The 22679-nt window shown below is 29.8% G+C and overlaps 1 protein-coding gene across 1 annotated transcript in view; it reads left to right on the top strand.

Moving 5' to 3' along the window:
* Positions 1 to 22679, top strand: part of LOC116347836 — a 102071-nt gene that overhangs the window by 72588 nt on the left and 6804 nt on the right. Inside the window, exons 5-13 of the mRNA XM_031778575.1 lie at positions 4320 to 4331; positions 6160 to 6162; positions 7502 to 7504; positions 11564 to 11589; positions 11670 to 11733; positions 11842 to 11847; positions 17716 to 17788; positions 19444 to 19554; positions 19732 to 19758. Coding sequence (XP_031634435.1) covers positions 4320 to 4331; positions 6160 to 6162; positions 7502 to 7504; positions 11564 to 11589; positions 11670 to 11733; positions 11842 to 11847; positions 17716 to 17788; positions 19444 to 19554; positions 19732 to 19758 — 325 coding nt within the window. The remainder of the gene's footprint in view (positions 1 to 4319; positions 4332 to 6159; positions 6163 to 7501; positions 7505 to 11563; positions 11590 to 11669; positions 11734 to 11841; positions 11848 to 17715; positions 17789 to 19443; positions 19555 to 19731; positions 19759 to 22679) is intronic.

The following is a 22679-nucleotide window of genomic DNA, read 5'->3' on the forward strand; positions in this document are numbered from 1 at the left end:
AGCAAAATTAAAGTATCCAAATAGAGAGCGAAGAAAAAAAAAAAAAAAACTTTTTTTCACTAGAATTGAATTTTTTCATGAAATATCAAAGATATAGTCGTTTAGATTAGATATCATATATAGCAAGTCGACTTTTCAACACACTAATGTGGTTTCGTCACTCGCGCGAACTACCGTCCTGTGATACTGTACACAGAAATTTGTTAGCAGTATAACTTTTCTTAATGAAAAGCAAATCCAAATCTGATTTACAAGATGATTGGGGGTTGCAAGGAATAGGCTGTTATTGTTTTTGAGCGATATACCTTCATCGATGTATTCATGGTGTACTATGCTATAAGAAATGTAGTATGCAAATATGTGTCAAATCGATAACTCTTTCCACAGAGATGTAAATCAAAGATTGTAATATGTAAAGGGGCTTTTTTGGGACGCAAAAAAGAATCCGACGTAACAATCAATTTTTGATACAGTTTCTTTGAAATTGATTGTTTGTATGGGAGCCATGCCTTTATGCTAGGGTAATGACGTGAAACTCTAAATAGGCTATTAAATAAAATATTTCAGACATTTCACTGCAAATTCACCTTTCACAAAATTTTCTAAAAATTCAAATTTGGTGAGATTATGCATTTTGACAAGAAAATAAAATTCACAAGTTTTTACGGTGATATAAGGTATTACAACCATACATAGACCATTGTTTTAAATTTTTACCCAAAATTTCGGTTCTACGCGGAAAAGTCAGCTTGTGTAAGCCTCTTTATTTGAGCCAAGTTGCAACACTGCTTTTGAATATTCTATTGGTAAGAATTGCATAGGGCCTAGAATGGCATCGGTTATTACAAAGACTTTCGTTTTTTTTTTTTTTTTTTAAATTATTAAATTGATCGTTGAAGATGATGAGTGAAATCTCACCAGGGGGACAATTTTTACCTCAAACCTGTATATACGATTATGATCGTAGACGATTTTTCAGGCGTTTATTGCGCCACATAAACAAAATGAAATCAAAATGTCAACCAATGCACATAAAAAGTGTCTCAAATGGTTTTGGACAGCTAAGTTCAAAACAAATTCTGCATGTGTCTAAAGATGAATCAATCTGTCTTCGAACCATATATCATGTTTCATGGACTTATTATGAATATGAAGATTCTAGAGAAAGCAAAAAGTACGGTCTTATTCCCAATCTGAGTGCTCAAACCTTTCGAAATTGTTATCAAGTACCGAAAACCGGGTTGGTCAAACAAACATTCATTTTTTGCAGATCCAAATTTGAACCAAAACAATAGATTTAGACACAATCATTAGGAATCAGCAAAATGTGTAATGAAAAAATTCAATAGGGTGTCAAAAATTGGGTGCTTACTTCACCTCAAAGCATTTTGCACTGAAAAATTCATCATTTTGGGGAGTGAAACATTCATTGCTATATCAAACCAGAAATCAAGTGCAAGTGGTGTCTTTTGCATTGATTATATTAGGGCACTACTATATAGGGCTAGAGACGTCGACAAACCGAACTTTGATAAAGTGATGTTTGTATGGTAGGATCTTCTTTGGAAGGTGTTTTAGAGCCATTATTCGAAAATTTGGTGCTGAAACGTAAGGTTAACCTCCATTACTTGCTCTATTATCAACCAAATATTGTTGAAATCGATAGAATTCGTTGTGAACTATCTCATTAAAGACATAATTATGCTTTGCAAGCAGAAAAAACCACAATAATGGCTCACTTCTTGAAAAATAGCATTTCCATGAAAAAAGGACCATCTTTTTAACTTCAGAAAAAAAGACCAAATTAATTATTTCTAGTCTGTTTTTGGATGTGTGTTATAGGCGGAGGTCCAAAATACTTGAAACTTGCAACAATTAGATGGATGGATTGAGAGAAAGTTGATAGAAATCGACAAATAGGTTGTCCAGAACATAATTTTGGTGGTTCGACGCATACTGAAAAAAATCTAAGATAATGGTCCGTTCAGTGTGAAGTGAATGTGCTATTCTTTAGCCTATGAATAAAGGTTTATACCAAAAAAACCAATTTAATATTGTGTGTTTGTTGTTCAAATGGCAACGTCTGAATTTATTTCAAGGACTTTCTATACACATGTTAATCCAAATAATTCAATCATTATTGTGGGCGACTTCAATTTGCCAAAAGTTCAATGGATTCGTGATGACGATGACAACAATGTTATGATTCCATCAACCCTTGATCCACCTTTTTCAGGTGATTTTTTGACGGGGCTCATGAGCAAATTAATCACATCAAAAACAACATGGGAAGACTGCTGGACCTATTTTTTACCAACGATATCATAAATGCAACTATTAATTTAGCAAAGCGACTGACAAAAGTTGATGAATATCACCCGCCACTTTTGGTTGAATTCGAATGGCATCCGGCTAAAAATGTCTCAAGCAGTCTCACTCTTTTCAATTTTAAACGGGTCGACTTCGTGTCAATGAATGACTTTTTGCTTAGCATCAACTTTGACCAAATTTTCAAAAATAAGTCAGTTAATACCAACGTTGCGATTCTACACGAGATTTTGTCGGATGCTATTAAGGGAACGGGTTCCGATGGCATTCATCCGTTATTATTGAAAAATTGTGCTCTGTCATTAGCTAAACCAATAACGGATATTTTTAATGAATCTCTTCCTTCTGGAATATTTTCAGATGAATGGAAACGATCAAGTGTGTCGCCCATATTTAAAAAAGGTGCCCAATCACTTATTGACAACTATAGATGCATCGCTAAATTACCAACTATCGCAAAATGTTTCGAGCATCTAGTCAACAGAAATATGTTTGAGTTAGTTCGCGACAAAATCTCATTTAGTCAACATGGTTTCATTAGAGGCCAATCTACTGCTTCAAACCTATTCGAATTTACGCATTATGTTCAACGTGGTTTGAATGATGGAGCTCAGGTGGATGTATTATACACAGACGTTTCAAAGGCTTTCGATCGAGTAAATCATACTATTTTGATCGACAAACTCAATACATTCAATCTGCCGTCAAATTTAATATTATGGATTGCATCTTATTTAATAGCAAGAATGATAACAAATGGCCAAAAACATGAACTTTTGTATGGAAAGTATACCCAAACTTAATTTTTTCGCAAAATAAATGTCAGATTCGGTTTTCTCATACCCATAAGACCCCTATACAAATTTAGAAAGAATACGGATGGGTCCGATGCGCGATTTCTACATGCATTTTTTTTGAGAAAAAAACATTACAGGTGCTTTCCTGGGATCCTCCCACATGAGTTATGGGGGTGTACATAATACATTTTAAAAAACGAGGCACCCTACTCTATATACTTTAACTTATTTGTATTTTTACAATTTTCTTTTGTACACATGACTGATAAATAATGTAAGAAATTGCGATAATTATGCTCTACACTTTCATGGTGTATAAATTTGTATAATAGATGGGTTTTTTTAATGAGGCCTTGGGCACTCTTTTTACCCCAAAACTTTATAAATTCAGCCAGTTCTTGGCGGTGATTAAATAAATAAATAAATAAAATTAACAATGACTACAATCGTTAACAACCAACGTTACAATCATTTCTTAGGAAAACTCACCTTAATTGGTGCCTCTCAATACCGCTTAAAATCAGTGCGTCAATAGTGAACTCGAAATCTAATATTTCTATTAAAGGTTGAAATGATAAAAAGAAAATGGTATAAATCAAAGAGTTTTTATAAAAAAAATTGGCAAAAATGGTATTAATCACTAATAATTACCAATTAAGCACTAAATATCGGCATCGTTTTTCAGATCGTTTTCGAATAATTTGACAAAGTGAATTTTTTGACCACCAAAAAAATAAATTTTTGACCCCCCAAGAGTTTTTCGAAACTCCCAGCCATATCTCCGACTCTTATATGAGACAACCTGTATAAAGATAATTCAATTTCGGGCTATTATGAAAAATTATTATTGTAAGTTAGTCAAAGTGAGAATTCCGAAAACCAGTAATTTTCTCAGAATTGTATCCGAATTTTTTCTCCATTCTACAGTGTTCTTTAAAATGAAAAATATTTTTTTTAATTTGCTAGAATAAAGCAAAATTATGACTTGAAAAAGAACTGGTGGTGAAATATTTACATTATTATAACTTGTAAACAATTACATTTTAACTTGTAAACAATTACAATTTACAATCGTCATTATGTTTATCTACATGGTTCTTCGTTATTTCATTGTTTTAATTCCATTATTAATCTAAGCTGGGTTGATAGTCATAATAATTTTAATAATTTATTTATTTTCTTTCTTCTCCACAGGACCCAACAACGGTAAGATGATATTATTGACGTAGTATGGAATGGATTTTTATGTTTACTATGGTATCTACTATATTATCCAAACCTGTAAAAATGTATTCGATTAAATCTTAACAGAAAAAATGCTATCTTGCTTAAATAGAACGTGAAGTAAAAGTTGGTAGTTTTTACAAGTTATTTTTATCTTGTTGTATTTATTATTTATCACAATATTATAATATAAAGGCAAACTAAAAACTGAATTCAAACACGTAAAATAATAATATTGGTTCAATTCTGCTAAAAACGTCCATTATTTTGAAGATCATCATCATCGTCAACAATATTGTGAATATTATCATGTATATCAACAAACATGCTTCTAATGTAATTCACCTTACCTGCATGAAAAAAATTCTAGTTGTAAGAATTGTTAGAGCATGTAATTGTAATAACGAAATAATCGATGTGAAGAGTCAGGTTGAAACATACATTACTGCTTAAAAAATGGGAATTTCAAAGGAACCAATGCATTTATAATTACTGTTTATATTTTCGGCACTAATACAAGCTAGTTATCGCTTTATTAGATATACCCAAAACAATAATTATTTAGTTGATTATCAAGTTGAAGTTGGAACAACACACAAATATTCATATATCGTTTCTGAAACTGTTGTTTGGAATAGAATGAGGATAATCATAATCAAATGAACATACTTCTGTTGGATAAAATCAAAATATCACAAGTATAACGAGAAAAGGCAAATATTTTTAATACAAAAATGGATTTAAATCTCTCTTTCTCTCTCCCTCCCTCTCTCTCTCTCTCTCTCTCTCTCTCTCTCTCCCTTTCTTTTAATAAACAAGAATTTTATTTCAAAATAAATGTTCATGTGAATTAATCTTAAATTTTCGAATCTGACATTTAAGTAGCGCATTCGTATTATAATGAATTCAATTATCGAGTTTGAGCGAGCGGAGAAAAAATCATTATTAACTAATTAACAACCATTAAACCTTTTATCCTTTAAATATTAACAAAAAATAACTTTTCAATGAAAAATGAGATGTTCAGCTGCCGTCATCTGGATATTTCAGCTCATCTGGATGCCGTCAGCAGATGATGCGAAGTGAAAACAATAGAAGTGATTGTAATAGTAATACCAGTATATAACAAGCTTATATACCTATAACAATCACTAAGGTAAGGTGAGACACTGCCACAAAAAACCCTAGCAAATCGAAAGAATTTGTTTCTCATCAAAAATGCTAATACAAATTATTGGAATTAAAAAAATGATTTTTTTCAAAAAAATCCGGGCAAAAGGGTCTTTTGTACGATATCCGGGTATCCGGGCCGGGCGTTTTTTCGTCCGGGTTTTGAATCGAAAATCCGGGTGATCCCGGATTTATACGGGCGATCTGGGATGCTTAGTATATATCTTTGTATATGAGAACAATAGATACACAAATCGATTTATTCTTGCACAAACATTTTTTACAATTCAGTCATTTTCCCATACAAAATATATGAAAATATACATCGGGCACTGAGTGCCCCAAAGACGAAATAACCATCTTTTTTTTGCCGGCCATTTCTATCGTTTTAGTGATGTTTGATGAAAAAAATGGTTTAATTTTAGTTTGAAATTTTGCTCGGGCCCAATGGACGGTTTTTAGGTTAAAATATGTGGATTTATTCTTTTTCTTCTATATAACTTATGAAAAAGTCTAATAATTTTTTTTCCTTTCATGGTATATAATTTATGTTCACATCGATGACTGCACAACGGATAATATAAAATGAACTACAAATGTATATAAATGTATACTATATTCTTGCTGAACATACGAAAAGGGTGTAAGTAAAATAATACATTTATAATTAGCTTGATTTAAAAAAAGTAGTAAGAGCATTCATAAATAGATAGAAGTTTTGACGATTAACAAAAAAAACATAATTTAATTCGATATGCGTGCCGAAATCAATTGAAATTTTCAAATTTTCCTTTTAACGTCCATGTTATATGCACATACATAATACATTTGTCACCTGCATGGATGGTATATCTTCGATGCATTTCTATTATTACAATTATTTAAATTCATTTACTTTACATTTGTGTACACTTTCTTCAGTAATATATTATTAATATTATATCGTGATAGTGTTTTTTTTTTTCAATTATTTGTTTCATTGAATAGCTTATTTACTTGTAGCCTATTAAGAAAATATAGATGATTGAATAATAGGGTGGTTAGATTACATTTTTCTAAATGGAACCCGCGGAATTTTGACCAAAAGAGTTAACACATTTATACTATTCTCCGTGGTCTGAACTATAAACCCTGAGCACTTTTCTCCTTGTAGAGTATATTGTGTTTTTTATCAATTTTTCCGAAAAAAAATTGATTTTATAGATTTTGAGCAATTTTGTGATAAAAATGTTGAATTATATCTTAATGTGAAATTAAGGGTTGCAGTTCAGACCACAAAGGATAGTTAAAATCAAATGTCATTGATAATAATAAATATCATAAGAATGTAACTAGTTTTGTAAAAAAAATTCTGGTTTAATATTTAACCTCATTGAAGAAGAGCATATGTTTTATAACTTTTTGTGATCTAAATAAATAAACAAATCGTCTTCTATAATGAAAAATCATGATTTAAGTTAGGGTAACAAAATAAATATTGTTTTTTTTTTTTTGGTTTTCGACATTTGGTATTGTCATGTCTGACAATTTGTGAGTACCAATTGCTCAATATTTATGATAGATTTATCGAGCGATTTTCATAAAGTGTAATAATGCGAAATAAGTCAATAAATTTTAACATATCATGTAATTATAATGTATAACGATTTGAAGGGAAAATGCATGATTATAGTAGCAGCCGCAAAAGAGTCATAATAAGAGTTGCGTGTTGAGCATAAGGGCAGGTGTTATTATTTGAAATATGAAAAGGAAAAGAAGTTAAACACTTTGAAATATTCCAAATTGATCAATCTCTATATAAGATATAATAGATTAAACAACATGATAGTTAATTTTTCTAATGTGTATTTTAACTGTTTTTTCGCTGTTTTTGAGCACAGTAGAAACAAATTGTTCAATAATTTCTATTCCAATATAATGTTCATTGATTTATATTTTTTTGCCGGTTTTTGGACAACGCATCCGTGGATGGTTGACAACAGTATGTAAGTATATTAAAAAATTATCTGAAATAATATATTATTGAATGTCCGAGAATGAGTGGGACAATCTTTTTTTTTGTTTCTTGAAATATAACGTCGCAATACACAAAAACAAGAATGTATGTGAGTTTTTGTGTATCAAAAACTAATAATCAATTATGATTAAAATTTTAAATTATATTACAGTAGACTGTACTGTTTGGAAATTCCATATCATTTTTCAAGGTTGAAAGTGTTTGTTTGAGCAACTCCCTCAATTATTTAATCATTGATGCAAAGTATTTTTATGAAAAATGTTTTTCCTTTATGTCAATCTAACATGTATATACTACTTGGCAGATACTTTGCTTAAGCATAACATAATGCATACTTTGAATTCTGACCATCCCAATTTATGGGACCAATTTATTATGTGTAAGTCGATATTTTTATAAAATTTCAATTTTGTCTCTTTTTTATTTCCAAAATTTTTATACTCAATGTAAAAATAATACATTTGCAAATCAGTCCAGTAAGTAGAAAAAATGCCTGTTCATTTGGCTAATAGGTGTATCTTTGTGTAGGATACAGCATGCCATTTCTGATAATCAAGCATGATTGTTACATCGACAGACAAACCACTAATCGGCATAGTCTTGCTTTTTACGCGCGTACATGGAATCTTTACAAACTATAAAAGCAAAAAACGACGAGAAAAACTCATTTTAACATATTTTCTTACTTGTTAGTCTGCGCGTTGTGCCGTAATAAATATACCGAATTCAGAGTCGACAAAGGTGAATATGTTGTGCAGCATCGGCAGAGTTCCGTTTTTATTTTCTTTCTTCTCTTTCTTTAAATCGACATATTTATCTGACTATGTTAACTTACACACATTCAGTCCCATGTTAATACTAACAGGTTGCTATGGCCCTTTGAGTTAAGTGATAGTCTTCCATGATGATAATAAATTGCTTGTAGATGGAATAGTAGATAAGATCGATTCTGTACACAGACGCGAACAATGAATGATTCTTGGTTTATAAGGCACACTCTATAGAGTGAACACGAAGGTATTAGCTATATATATAAAATAATGTGTGTGAATGCGTTTTCGGTTATTCCTTTTTCGTTTTGCTGTTGTCAGTAAATCTCCTTTGCCGCTCTCTCCTTAAGTTTGTCCATTGTTTTATCAGTTTGAATTCGATTCATTTTAGATCTTATTTGAGAATTTTTCTTGATATTAGTATAATATATGGGTTAATATGGTTTGTGACTCTTTAAAATTCTTTTTTGTAACTTTTTTTCATAAATATTCCTTTCTTTAGCTCAACCAATATATAGTTACCGAACCAAAATACTTTTGAAATCACTGCAAAATGATATTTGTTGTATAGTATATTTTTCAAAAATAGTTTATTTCCAATGAAATACATGCTTTATAGTTCAACTTGCATTTTATTGATGTAACGATTCAGTATTTTAGTTAAATTACAATAAGATTTCTTTATCATCATGTGTCAGTTGATTAAAAATACTTTGGGGGAGATTCCAATTCTTTCAATTAAAGAGTAATTCTTTTTTCTATATTCTGTAAATCTACTCCCAACAAAGTGCGGTTGAAATTTGCGGAGATTTTGATGATGTCGCTTCATAAAATTTTCTGTAATCATACAAGCGTAAATGCTTTACTATTTTCCACCGTTTCAAACACAATCTACTCTGGTCATTATTTATGCGTACAATATCTATCTATGGCAATGAAAATGGTCTGCATCAACTAGAAACACTGTATCTGCTATAGATAGATGCTCTTTCTCGGTAATACCATATATTGGTTTATCATTTTGAGATGTGTTCAAAATGATTATATTAAAAACCAGCTATAAAATTGATAAGATAACATATTTTTACAGTTGCTAGTGTACTAGTAGGTGAGAACTTTTTCGATATTTGTTACTTTATTGATTTTTGATGAATTGCTGGCTAAAACAATGAAGTGAACGATTTCACTAAGTGTAACAAATCAGTTTTTAATCTCTTTAAAATAACAAACATTTATATATCTCCACTGCTTGAAGTCGCATGTGTGAATTGCACATTTTCGCTGCTTTATTCCCTCATATAATGCAAATACATGGCGTGAACATGATCAATTCATTCCACTTGGCCATTTTAGATTGTTCATGTCACAAATTTGTATCAAGATTATTTCTCTTTGGTTTTCTTATTCTCTTTCACCGACTTATTCGCTACTAGAATTGTTATCGTGATTATTAGTAATTCCTTCGAATTTTTCTTTTGTATGAAATTGCTCAAAAACGTGAATCATTGTTTTTGATAGTAATGTCAGAAAAAAACCCTTAAACTAAAGATAATATTATTTTAACCATTTTCAACAGACGTACTGAATCTGTTTTGATGAATTTATATTCATATATCAGAAAAACATTGAAATATATGGAAATACCATCTTGATAATTATTAATATGAATTAATTAATAAAAATCACACTATATAGCATAAATCAAACTTCATAATACTATTTACAAATAAATACCTTGGTTAATAAGTTTCACTTAACATATGAGTAACATACATCAGTCTTTTCATAGATTTTACGACGCTTTTAGTTAAATTTATTCAATATTTTATTTATTATATTTTTTTGGCTTCAATTTCAGCCAACTTCAGTCAATTCAAAAAGTTTTTTGCAACCGAATTAATTGAATTTTCAATCAAGAGTTGAGTGAAGAATTGAAAATTACTTTAAACAAAATATATCGTTATTTATAAATACCAAATTCAAAGAGAAATGAAGAATATTTAAAAATATAAGATAATTGAATTATTCTAAAAATTAAAGTATTTTTCTTCAACCATAATTTTGAAGAAAATTGAAATTGTATACATAAAATATTTGTCCATCCAAATAAACCACCAAACGCTACAGTCATTGTTATTATTAGGTATAAACAAAATTATTAAAAAAAAACTGATACACAAAATCACGGATAAAATCTAAGACAAACCTGGCCGTAATAATCGATTATTAATAATTGCTTCCTACTTTATCAGATTTTGTTATTATAACAATTAAAACATAAAAAATGTCCTTCATATTTACATACATTAATATGCATGGTTGTGACACCATGTGTTCAACATCACACGCTTCAATCTATGCCAGAATAATAATAATATAATAAAATCAATAATCGTTTTTCTACTTTCACGACACAATCACGCATTTCTACAATTTGATACATTTGTGTCACGAAAGATAAAACTCGTCATGATTTTAATCAACAAATCAATTATGAAAAAACGGAAGGTAATCAATGAAAAAGTTTATGCGAATTGCTTTGATACATTTCAATATATAGTGAGATATCCATCTACGTACGAAAAGTTTTTTTCACTGTCAATTTCAAATCTCGCTTATTCACTGAAATTCATGGAAATTCATTGCGAACACAAAAAAAATATTAAGAGTTGAAAAAAATCACAGACAACATTCTTTCCAGAGTCTGACAAAGTGGAGACAATTGACAATATTTTAGGGTGCTACAGATTTAGCATTTTTTATTTCATTTTTGTTTGTTAGTTGAATTGTTCTGCATTCCAGAGACGAATTATCATAGACAATTTTCTTACAAGAGGCAGCAATCTCATCATGACTTAATAAATTTTTTTCATCGTCACTTTTTAGTCTTGAATATTTATTTCCATAGACCTCATTCTTCAGATTCCAAAACAAATTACAAATGAAAATATTTTTCTATCACAACTCTCTTCTATCTGTCTGTCGTAATTTTATAATATACCTGATTTCAAATTATTAAGAGAAAAAGTTGGATGAATAGGAGGAAATTGTAGTTTTCTTAAAATTGAATTTTGAAACACTATGTATAATAAAGAATAGTAATTTTTACTTTCAACCATTTGACTAATCTATCAATTATAATTGGCCATCTTTATGGCCAATATAAATCTGTATCATTTAATTTTTTTCTTTCATATTTTTTTTCTTTGTTTGGAAAAAGTATATTTTATTGATTTGATTTTATTTTTGCTATATAGACGGCATTACACTGGGCTGCAAAATTGTAAGTACTTCTATTGTCACAACAAATTTATACATTTTTAATCTATTTGTAATTGTTGAATTTTTTGCATTTATTTTTAGTGGAAATGAAGACGTTGTTAAACTCATTGCTGGCTCTCATAAGGCCGAAGTAAATTCCAAGACGGTAACTATTTAGTTTGTTTAATAATGTTTACAAATTTGTTAATAATAATTTCGTTTACATGTGTCTGTTTCTGCAAAATTAAAAAAATCGAAAAAAATCAATATATAGAATGGGGTAAGTGAAATCTAAAATATAACAAGTGTATAATAAGTATATTATTGAAACGGCCTATGTAATAATATTTTCAGCACTCCAATCAATGAGAATACTAATTAAAACATTTTAATTAAAGTTGTTCATTTAAATGATGTGAAATTTAAAACAATAGTAGTTCAGTCAATGTGAAAAAACTAAGTGAATAAGTGCGAAATATGTATTTCTTGTATGGAAGTTTCTCGAATATTTACATATGATACAATGTACTCAAAATAGTTATAGTTATTCAGTTTCTTTCTCTTTCTCCATCCGTCGATGTTTTTATTGAAAGTTTGTTTACTGTTGCTTTTAAATGTTTTGGTTCTTTCTTTTTCTTCTTCTCGTATTTATCACAATTTATCTCTCGGAGTAACATGCATGTACTCATGGCTTTGTATTTATACGATATAAATATGTATTTCCAATTATCTAAATATTTTACTTTTTTCATGCGTAAATGTAAGCATTTGTTTTTCGCATTTTTTGCTTCGATTCCATAATTGTTATTATTGATGTTTTTTTTAGATGTTCTTCTATAATGTTTTTTAGTATTTTTTTATATTCCCCACTGAGGCATTGCAATACAAATTTGCATTTAAAATTTTCATGCACGATATACGCAAACACGGAATAATGAACATTTATGAAAATTCAAAATGTATACAAAGAAGAACATATTTATCGTTTAAACGAATTAAATTTCAACTATGTTTACATTAAAATAGCATAACCAGTAGCCTGATTAAATTATGTAAACGAAGTTTTATATATATCCACATAGACCGCATGTGCATTCGAGCGGCTAACAAAGAAGTACTGAATATTTTCAAATTGAAAATAATAAAAGGTTTGTTTTTATACGCCAATGACAATTGTTTCCAGTCTTTTTTTATTTAATTTTTATATTTTTGCAAATATTGCCAAATGTTCTTAAAAACAAATAAAATATTGTTGGAGAACATAATCGATGAACCGATGGGCTACAGTATAGCATTTACGCTATATTTAGCTTGTATGATGACAGAAAATTTTATGAAGCGACATCATCAAAATCTCCCAGCTTTAGCGAATTATATGGCTACAGCAATATTTCTCTATCAGAATTTTTTTCGAGCTCATTGTGCTCCAGTTTATTAAAGGACTAGTTCGCTAGAGCCATGACATTTCGATAATGTCACTTTGAAAAAAATTCTGACATCAAATACGCAGTCTTAAATGCAATAATGTTGCCACCGCGAACGGAATGAATTAAAGAAAAAAAAAGATAACACACTCAAAAATTGTGATGTCAAAAAATAAAAATAATAACTGCACCGAACAACGTTCGTTCGCCTTGGTGGTTCATTCAAAATAATTTAAATAAATATTGGGACTAAAACTTAATAACGGGAATTTGATGCCAATTGTCACAACTTGTAATTGTGTCGTAGTATATCAATGGAATAAACGTCATTCAAAAGCTGTCAAAACAGTAAAAACAAATATTTTATCTTCAGCGCAACATTTTTTTTTTCAACCATGGAAAATTTTGATAATTCGAGAAAAAAACAGCATTTGCAATTTAATTTTTTTCTCTTTACTTTAATCAGAAATGCATCTGAACGTTATGTTGCATTGAGATTAACAAGATCTGTCGATTCCAACACAAAAATGTTGAGTTTGGTGAACACTGAGTGGTGAATCTGGTGAAAAACTCCAAATTCACCAAAAAATTTCAAGTTGAATTATTTCAATCATTTTTGCTAAAAAGTCTATGTTAAATGCATGTAAAAGTTGTGGATTGACTAAATACGAACAATGCGATTGATACCAAATATTTACATTTCCTGAAAGTGGTGAAAATTGTAGCGAATTCGAACTGAAGGAAAATTTGGTTGAATGGCAGTACAAGACTAATCAAAGGTCGCTCCAAATTTACAAATGGATTCATTTTCATATTGATCTGAGATTGATTGTAAAGGAGGGATCTATTTCAAGAATTTCAAGCATAAAAAACCATATGTAAGTTGAGCTGAATCACAAAAATCGGCGTGAAATCCAAAAATTCGTGATTCTGCCAATTGGGTGACGTAATCAAACTTGATCGAATTACAACTGGTCAAAATTGTTACAGATGATCTTTATTGATGTCGACTGATCGTTTTTGGTTGAAATGTAACAGAAAAATTAAAATAAACTTGTAGAAAAATTCAATTATCTAAATTTTTAAAAAAGTGAATTTTTTCACTTTTGCAAAATCATTAAAAATTGTTTGAAAAATAGATCGATAAAAAATCTTTATACTCACAATAGCTGTACTCACTGGACATCCCTCTTTCTGAATACCACTCATTTCAATGGATGTAGTGCACCGTTTCTGATCAATTATGTGCAAACTTTATAAATGTCGAAAAATGACTCGGTCATTAGATACCTGAAAAAACCGATGGGAAGTAGTATCGTATATTCCCCATACAAATTAATTTTATCGATTCTACGAATACGACATCTGTTAAAAAAGATACCGATTTTTGTTACTACTGTTGCTTTGACACAGCTCGAGCGAACTATACGGCTATGGCTGTATTACAGACGAACTAATACAAAAGAACACACAGACTCCGATCCTGTGTATGCGTATGTATTGTAAATTTTGCACAAGCAGCTACGATTGACGACTGAGTGCAGAATTTGTAATACATACGCATACACAGAATCGGAGTCAGTGTGTTCCTTTGTACGTTTACACGAGCTGTATTAAAACACCACTAGTAACAGAAATCGGCGAGTTTTTTAGTAGATGTCGTATTGGTGGAATCGATAAAGAAAAATCGACAATATTAGCGCTCATTGGAAAAAACTAATAGTCCTTTAGACATGGAATCTGAAAATTTCCAGAGAAATGGGAAAAAGTAGTGGCTAACGATGGACAGTACTTTGAATAAAATATATTTTACATTTTCCTTTAAATAAACCTTCATTTTTCATCAAAAAATTCCCGTTATTAAGTTTTAGTCTCAATACAATATAAACAAATTCTTACATCAAGCAGTTTTGAAAGAGATAAATAATAATTATTATTTTTTATAAATAATTTCAATGATGTTATCATTCCCATCTATTTTGTTTTAAATATTTTTCAATTCTCAGTTTAACTGTTGCTAAATTTACTTCTAATTCAATTGAAAAAAAATTCTAAAAATTAAAGTATTTTCCTTTAACCATAATTTTGAAGAAAATTGAAATTATATACATAAAATATTTGTCCATCCAAATAAACCACCAAACGCTACAGTCATTGTTATTATTAGGTATAAACAAAATTATTTTAAAAAAAACTGATACACAAAATCACGGATAAAATCTAAGACAAACTAATTCAATTGAATTAGTATCACTGTTTGATATCTTTTTTGTATAATAATCATTGAATGTTGTAAGCATATAATTAATCGGTTCAAACTTTGTGTATCCGCTCCTTTTAATTGGTATATCAAAAAGCGGTGTGGCTCTGGTATTATGCGCTGAATCGTAATTACTACTCACAGAAAAAGTGGAGACGGTTTTTCCGCAAATTATTGCAGAAACAGCAGAGCAGCACTAAAAACGTGTTTTTTGTAGCTTATTTTGACAGCTCCGTACAAATGTGTGTATTTTGACGTTTGACATTATTTGTCATCAGTTAGACAAAAAATTAGAGTCAATGTAAGTATTTATTTTTTGAATAATTTTTGTAATGTCGTTTTTGCAAATTAAATATCCTCATTTTTGACACAAAAAAAAGTATTTTTAATAGCGTTGTTGTTGTTTTTGTTTTCTTTTGATTTATAAATTACAATGACATACTTGATGTGATGACATACGTATTCATTACAATACATAATGCACATTCATATTTTGTGTGATTCTGGAATCAATACATTTAAAAAAACATCATTGATGCAAAAAATCGAATATTTTTATCAATAGGTGCTTTTAGAATTAGATATATTTGGTATTGAAAATTACATAGGTGTTATCTATTTACGATTTTATCTGTATTTTATAATTTTTAGGCGCTCAAAACCGCATTGTTTTCATATACTATTTATCAAATTTGATGTTCTCAATCATCAAATTGGAACATTTTGATAAACATATAACAAACAAATAAACAGAAAAAATTCAAATAAATATGATTAAAAAAAACTAAATTTAAGTTGCTTGTAGTTAAAAAATAATAATAAAATGTCGAATATGTTCTTAATAATTTGTTTGAAATAAACCAAAACACATGATAATTTGGTGACTGAGTACATCAAATGAAATGAATACTCTCAAAGTACCGATTAGGTACAACAAAGAGTATTCGGTATGTATAAATATTTGAAAATTCAAATTTCAACGGAATTCTTTCATGTACTTAACAGCCAAATGCGAATATCATTGACCTTTAATATAATTTAAAATCAAAATGGAACAAAATCTAATAACCGATTTACAATTTCGATTTAATAAAAATGAAATTTATGTAAGTATTAAATAAAAAATATTAGAATAAAAAAATTATATTACCAAATATATCTAATTCTAAAAGCACCTATTGATAAAAATATTCGATTTTTTGCATCAATGATGTTTTTTTAAATGTATTGATTCCAGAATCACACAAAATATGAATGTGCATTATGTATTGTAATGAATACGTATGTCATCACATCAAGTATGTCATTGTAATTTATAAATCAAAAGAAAACAAAAACAACAACAACGCTATTAAAAATACTTTTTTTTGTGTCAAAAATGAGGATATTTAATTTGCAAAAACGACATTACAAAAATTATTCAAAAAATAAATACTTACATTGACTCTAATTTTTTGTCTAACTGATGACAAATAATGTCAAACGTCAAAATACACACATTTGTACGGAGCTGTCAAAATAAGCTACAAAAAAACACGTTTTTAGTGCTGCTCTGCTGTTTCTGCAATAATTTGCGGAAAAACCGTCTCCACTTTTTCTGTGAGTACTAACTATTAAATTGTTTTTGTATTGACTCTATTCTTTTGCACATATTGTCGTAGTGTGGATTCCATATTTTCGATCCATATTCGATAATTGGTAATACAAATGTAAAATAAAGGCGTTTAATTGTCCATATGTCGATAAAGTCCTTGCTGAAGAACTTTAACCAAGCCAGTCTTGATTTGGCTTTAGTCGTGACATGAATGTGTGCTTTGAAATTCATTTGCACATCAAGCAACACTTCCAAGTCCCTTATTACAAAGACATTTTCTATTTGAACGCCGATGATATGATATGATCTTTGTTTTGTTGACGATCCAAGTCATTTTGAAGATTAATGCAGTCATATGTTGAGGTGATACATTTTGGAATTTTTTTATCATCAGCGAATGAAATCATCATCCATAAATTGAGTTCTATAGTTTCACATACATTTTAAAATATCTGTTCCATAATAAGGTGCGCTGTGAATGAATACGACAGGTCTTTTTGGAACTACTCGATATTACTACCATCATATTACATTCAGCAGTGGCGCTGTTATAGGACCGTTCTTACTGTTGTTAATTTTAGCATGTGTGAAATCATTAAACAATAAAAACTAATACAAATTCTAGTACAAATAGTCTAAACATTTAAATGATATAGATATTAATTTCCTACCTAAATAAATACTTTGATTTTCAACAATCTAGAAGTATTTAAAACATAAATGGGCAACTTTCTTTTATTTTTTTAATACTAATTTTAATAACTAATTTTAGGTAATAGTTTTGGTTTCTCTAAGACATTTCCAAATTCAAAAATATATATTTAAATTTCAAGCATCCGACTAATTAAAAAAAAAATATCTACGTTTCAGGGATACTCGCCTTTGCATCTGGCAGTTCTATTTGGCAAAGATAATATTTTTGAACTACTTTGTAATGTTTACAGTAAGTAAAACCAGTTCATTCGTTTTTGTCGTTTTCCAATAACATACGCTTCAATAAGTTTTTAAATAATAATATTTTCGGTATTACTAATGTATTATTTTTTGTTGCGAGTCATGAAAAAACTATTTGTTATAATCTAAATCACGCTTGGTGAATAATGGGAATCAGTAATATGAAAACAATGTTCAACAATGAGAACAATTTTTTAAAAGCAAAAAATTACTCGTAATATGAATAATTCTTCAATTTTTAATAGGAATAATTGAATTTGCGTTTGAAAAAATGTTAGTTTATGAAAAATAAAGTTTTCAAATAACGTTTTCATCAAAGCACGACGACAATGACAGCTGGGCAACGCAGAAACTTCATTATGGTTGTCACTGTTTATGTTGGGTAGCACAAATTTGTACCATTTGAACCTTAGATTTTCACTATTTTTGTATAAAAATGAATATATTGAAAATCGTAATTTTTGAATTTTTCCAATGAACTGTACCATCTATTGAATTTAAACTTTACTTTAGGCTATCTTACTTTAGTCATTGATGCAACCCAAATTATGTGACTGTCAGATTTGCGACCTAAAATAATTTAAAACCATAAAAATCATGTATTGGCGAAAACATCTGAAAATGGCAAAATTGTACAAAATATTCAGTGTACCAGACGCAGTGTACATATTATCTTTAGCTAAATAATGTTAGGTAGTTCTATCTATGAGGTAGTTCTATCCATCGAATTAATGATGGAAAAGAAATTCAAAAAATGTTCACCCCATTTGGGTTCAGTGGTATCATCCGATAACCTCAATTTTTGTTGTTACTTAAATTAACTTCCTACCTTGATTTAAGGATTTAGGAGTGGAGATAGTTTCCAGACCCCTTCCTACACCTAAACTGTTTCACAAAGCACTATCGATTGGCATCATAAATTTCCCGCAATTAACACTTGCTCGTGTGATAATGAAGGACAAAAGGGTTTAAGCGCAATTTACGTAGAAATGGGGTGCTGTGGTCGGGATCGCGAATACCACCAATTTGGCCTTCTGTAAAAATATTAGTTTTCAATATCATTTCCCTTCAATTGGAAATTCCCCCTATCCACATTTTTTGCAAATGCCTTGCAAACTATCTAGGTATTTAGAGACCGATTTTTGACAATTTGTGCTCTATTAATTTGGCGATTGGGATAGAACTTCGGTTACTTTTAGCCATTTTTTTGCCTATTGGCCAATTCTTCATAGATTTAGTGACTAATTTGTGACTTCACAAAATGCCAACATTTGAATTTGTAATACAACGTGTGTGACATAAATGTCAATATATCGATTTTGTCACTAAAATTCGAACTTAAATGAAATTTTGCAAAACGAACCAAGTAAATGGTGTCAAATTTTAGTGACCACTTTATGATTCTCAAAAACGTCAACAGTCTAATCATCATGTTCGATTTGCAAAATTTCAGTTTGGTTCGACTTTTAGTGAGAAAATATAAAAATAAAGATTTTTGTCCCACATAAATTCAAATGTTGACATTTTCGAGGGAGTTTTTTCTATAGAGATTATACGAAATAAAGATTTACAAAAAATGTTTGTTAAGGAATTTCTTCAGTGAAAATTTAAAAAAAGGAAAATACAATATATTTATATTTATAGAGGCAAACCGAGATGTTCTAGATCATTGTGGTCGAAAACCTTTGGATTATATTTCAACCAATTCAAATCGTAAGCAAAGCACCAAGTCAGTTTCGGCATCAACTTTTAGCAGTAAGTACAAGAAATTTATAATTCTACGAAAGATTTTCGTATGTCAATTTTTTTTAACCATAATCATAAATATTATCCAAACCAAGTCATTAGTAATGAAAATGTCACGTTTTATTTATTTTGTTGTGACTTTTGTATTATTTTTCTAACATTTTGTTGTTTTATTATTTTCAACAGAAATTAAAGCCAGAAAGAAGCATTCCGGTAAGTGAAAAAATCTATACACTGTGATAAAACCATCTTTAATATAATAAAACATGGAACAAACATGAGCAGTACCCAAAAAATTCTAGAAAATATTCAATAAAAAACTTTACATTTAATTGTGCAAAACTTTTTTGCGCATGATTTTTGATGATTTATCATCTTTTCACAAAAAATCAAAGAAACTCACAAGAAAAGACTGTTGTAAAAATGTGTAGTGGAATTTTTTTGGAGTGAGAAAACCGAATTTCTTTACAATAATAATGACTGCAGGGTTCCTTCAACTGGTGGTTTATTTAAATCAAGTGAATGGCACGTATATGAAGGACATGGCGACGTGCCAAACCGTAACGCCATCTATCGAATAGAATCTGAATTACAAATTTCGTATTGACTATCTCATATTTGTGTAATTTTGTTCATAGAATTATAAGGTTTATTCCGACAAATTTGTAAGGCTTTTGTTCGCCAACATTTTACATAGCATGCCATACCCTTGTTTTAAATATATAAATACATGTACATGTATAGTATATATACAATTTTAAAATTCTACCTGAATTTGGATAATTTAAATATTCAACAATATTAAAATCTAAAAATAAGTGAAAATAAATTAAATAAAATAAAAACAAAAATATAATGAGCCGTCATGCACATGCATGGGAAATGCACTCTCACCATTTCTTGCAAATTTGTTCATGTCGAATTTCGAAATGAAATTGAAAGAAGAAAATGATTTACCGAGAATTTGCTGGAGATATGTGGATGATGTAGCGACAGTTATCGAAAGGGGGACGGAGAATGAGATTATGGCGTTATTAAATTCACAACAACCAACCATCAGTTTCACAATTGAACTGGAAACGAATAAGTCATTACCATTTTTAGACGTTCGGATTTCACACAAAACCGATGGTTCGATTGAATTAAGAGTTTATAAAAAACCCAGTAACACACCATGCTACATCCCTTTCGATTCACACTGTCCTACATCCCATAAAAAAGCAGCATTCCATAGTAGGGTGGAACATTTTTGGCACAATTTTATGGCCATTTCAGAAAACATGTCTTATAGTCCTCAGATTCAAGATATGAAGAAATTTTCAACTTGCGGTTCCATATAAGACAGCGACTTGAAAGGAAAGGATGTACATTTTACTGGAAAATCATGAAAATTTGCAGTGACCCAATCACCATGAAAACTTGTGTATCTTATTTTCTGACCAAAATAAGTAATATCACCAAGTTTCATGAAATTTCAACCAAAAATAAAGGTGCCTCCTATACAAAACTTTACAAAACAGCGTAAACGCATAACCATGCCATACACCCCCGAAATAACAAATAAATTAAAGAAGGTCTTTAATAATAATAATAACTGCACCGAACAGCGTTCCTTCGCCTTGGTGGTTTATTGAATATATTTTAAATAAATACAAAATAATTATATTCTTACATCTAGTAGTTTAGAAGGAGATTAATAGTTTTCTCAGTATGTTTTCTATTCAATTCTATCTATATATTTTTTAATATTTTTCAATTCTCAGTTTGACTGTTGATAAATTTACTTCTAAATCAATTAAAGTAGTATCACTGTTTGGTATTTTTTTCGTATAATAATCATTGAATGTAGTAAGCATGTAATTAATTGGTTCATACTTCGTGTAATCGCTTCTTCTAATCGGTATATCAAAAAGCGGCGTTGCACGGGTATTATGCGCTGAATCATAATAATTTAAACTGTTTGATATATGGCTCGACTTCATATCTCCATTAATAATTTTGAATATAAAAGACACCTGCGCCATCTCGCGTCTCTCCTCAAGCGTAATCATTTGTAGAAACAGGAGTCTATGCTCATATTTAGGAAGTCTATAGCTGTCCCAGTTCATTCTCCTTAGCGCAAAAAGTAAAAATTGTTTTTGTACTGACACTATTTTTTTGCACATATTGTCGTAGTGTGGATTCCATATTTCTGATCCATATTCTATAATTGGTAATACAAATGTAAAATAAAGGCGTTTAATTGTCCATGGGTCAATAAAATCCTTGCTGTAGAACTTTAGCCAAGCCAATCTTGATTTTGCTTTAGCCGTGACATGCTCAATGTGTGATTTGAAATTCATTTGCCCATCAAGCAATACTCCCAAGTCCCTTATTACAAAGACTCTTTCTATTTGAACGCCGCCTATGTTGTAATTGTATTCATATTGCAGTGATCCCCGATGATATGATATGATCTTTGTTTTGTTTACATTTAACTTCAATAAATTGCGTCCATAATAATCTGCTACACGATCCAAGTCATTCTGTAGATTAATGCAATCATCTGTTGAGGAGATAAATTTTGAAATTTTTGTATCATCAGCGAATGAAAGTATACAAGAATCGCTAACGACGAATGGTAGATCAATAATAAACATGATGAACAAAGTAGCGCCAATTGGATATCCTTGACCCGTCCCAGATGTAACTTTGATTGGGTCAGATTTGGTATCTGCTATCTTTACAATTTGTCTGCGACCAGACAAGTAAGATTCGATCCATTTTAACAGCTGTTCATTCAGTCCCATGATTTCTAGTTTTTGAATAAGCAATTTTAAGTTGACCGAATCAAAAGCCTTGGCTATGTCCAAATAGATGGCGTCTGTTTGATGTCCTCTCCCCATGTTATTAATTGTTTTTGAAGTAAATTCAACTAAATTTGTTATCGTAGACCTGTTCTTTATGAATCCATGTTGAATTTCGTGGATTATGTTTTTCAAATATAGATTGAGATGGTTTGTGACGATCGAATCGAGAATTTTTGACAAAATACACTGTAAAGCAACACCCCGGTAATTTTCAACGTTGTTTCTATCGCCGTTTTTGTAGACTGGTCTGACAAATGACGTTCTCCATATCTGCGGGACAGAGGC

This window comes from Contarinia nasturtii, unplaced genomic scaffold (genome assembly GCF_009176525.2).
Source record: "Contarinia nasturtii isolate CC-2019 unplaced genomic scaffold, AAFC_CNas_1.1 Cnas_scaffold_2166, whole genome shotgun sequence".
NCBI classification, from domain to species: Eukaryota; Metazoa; Arthropoda; class Insecta; order Diptera; family Cecidomyiidae; genus Contarinia; species Contarinia nasturtii.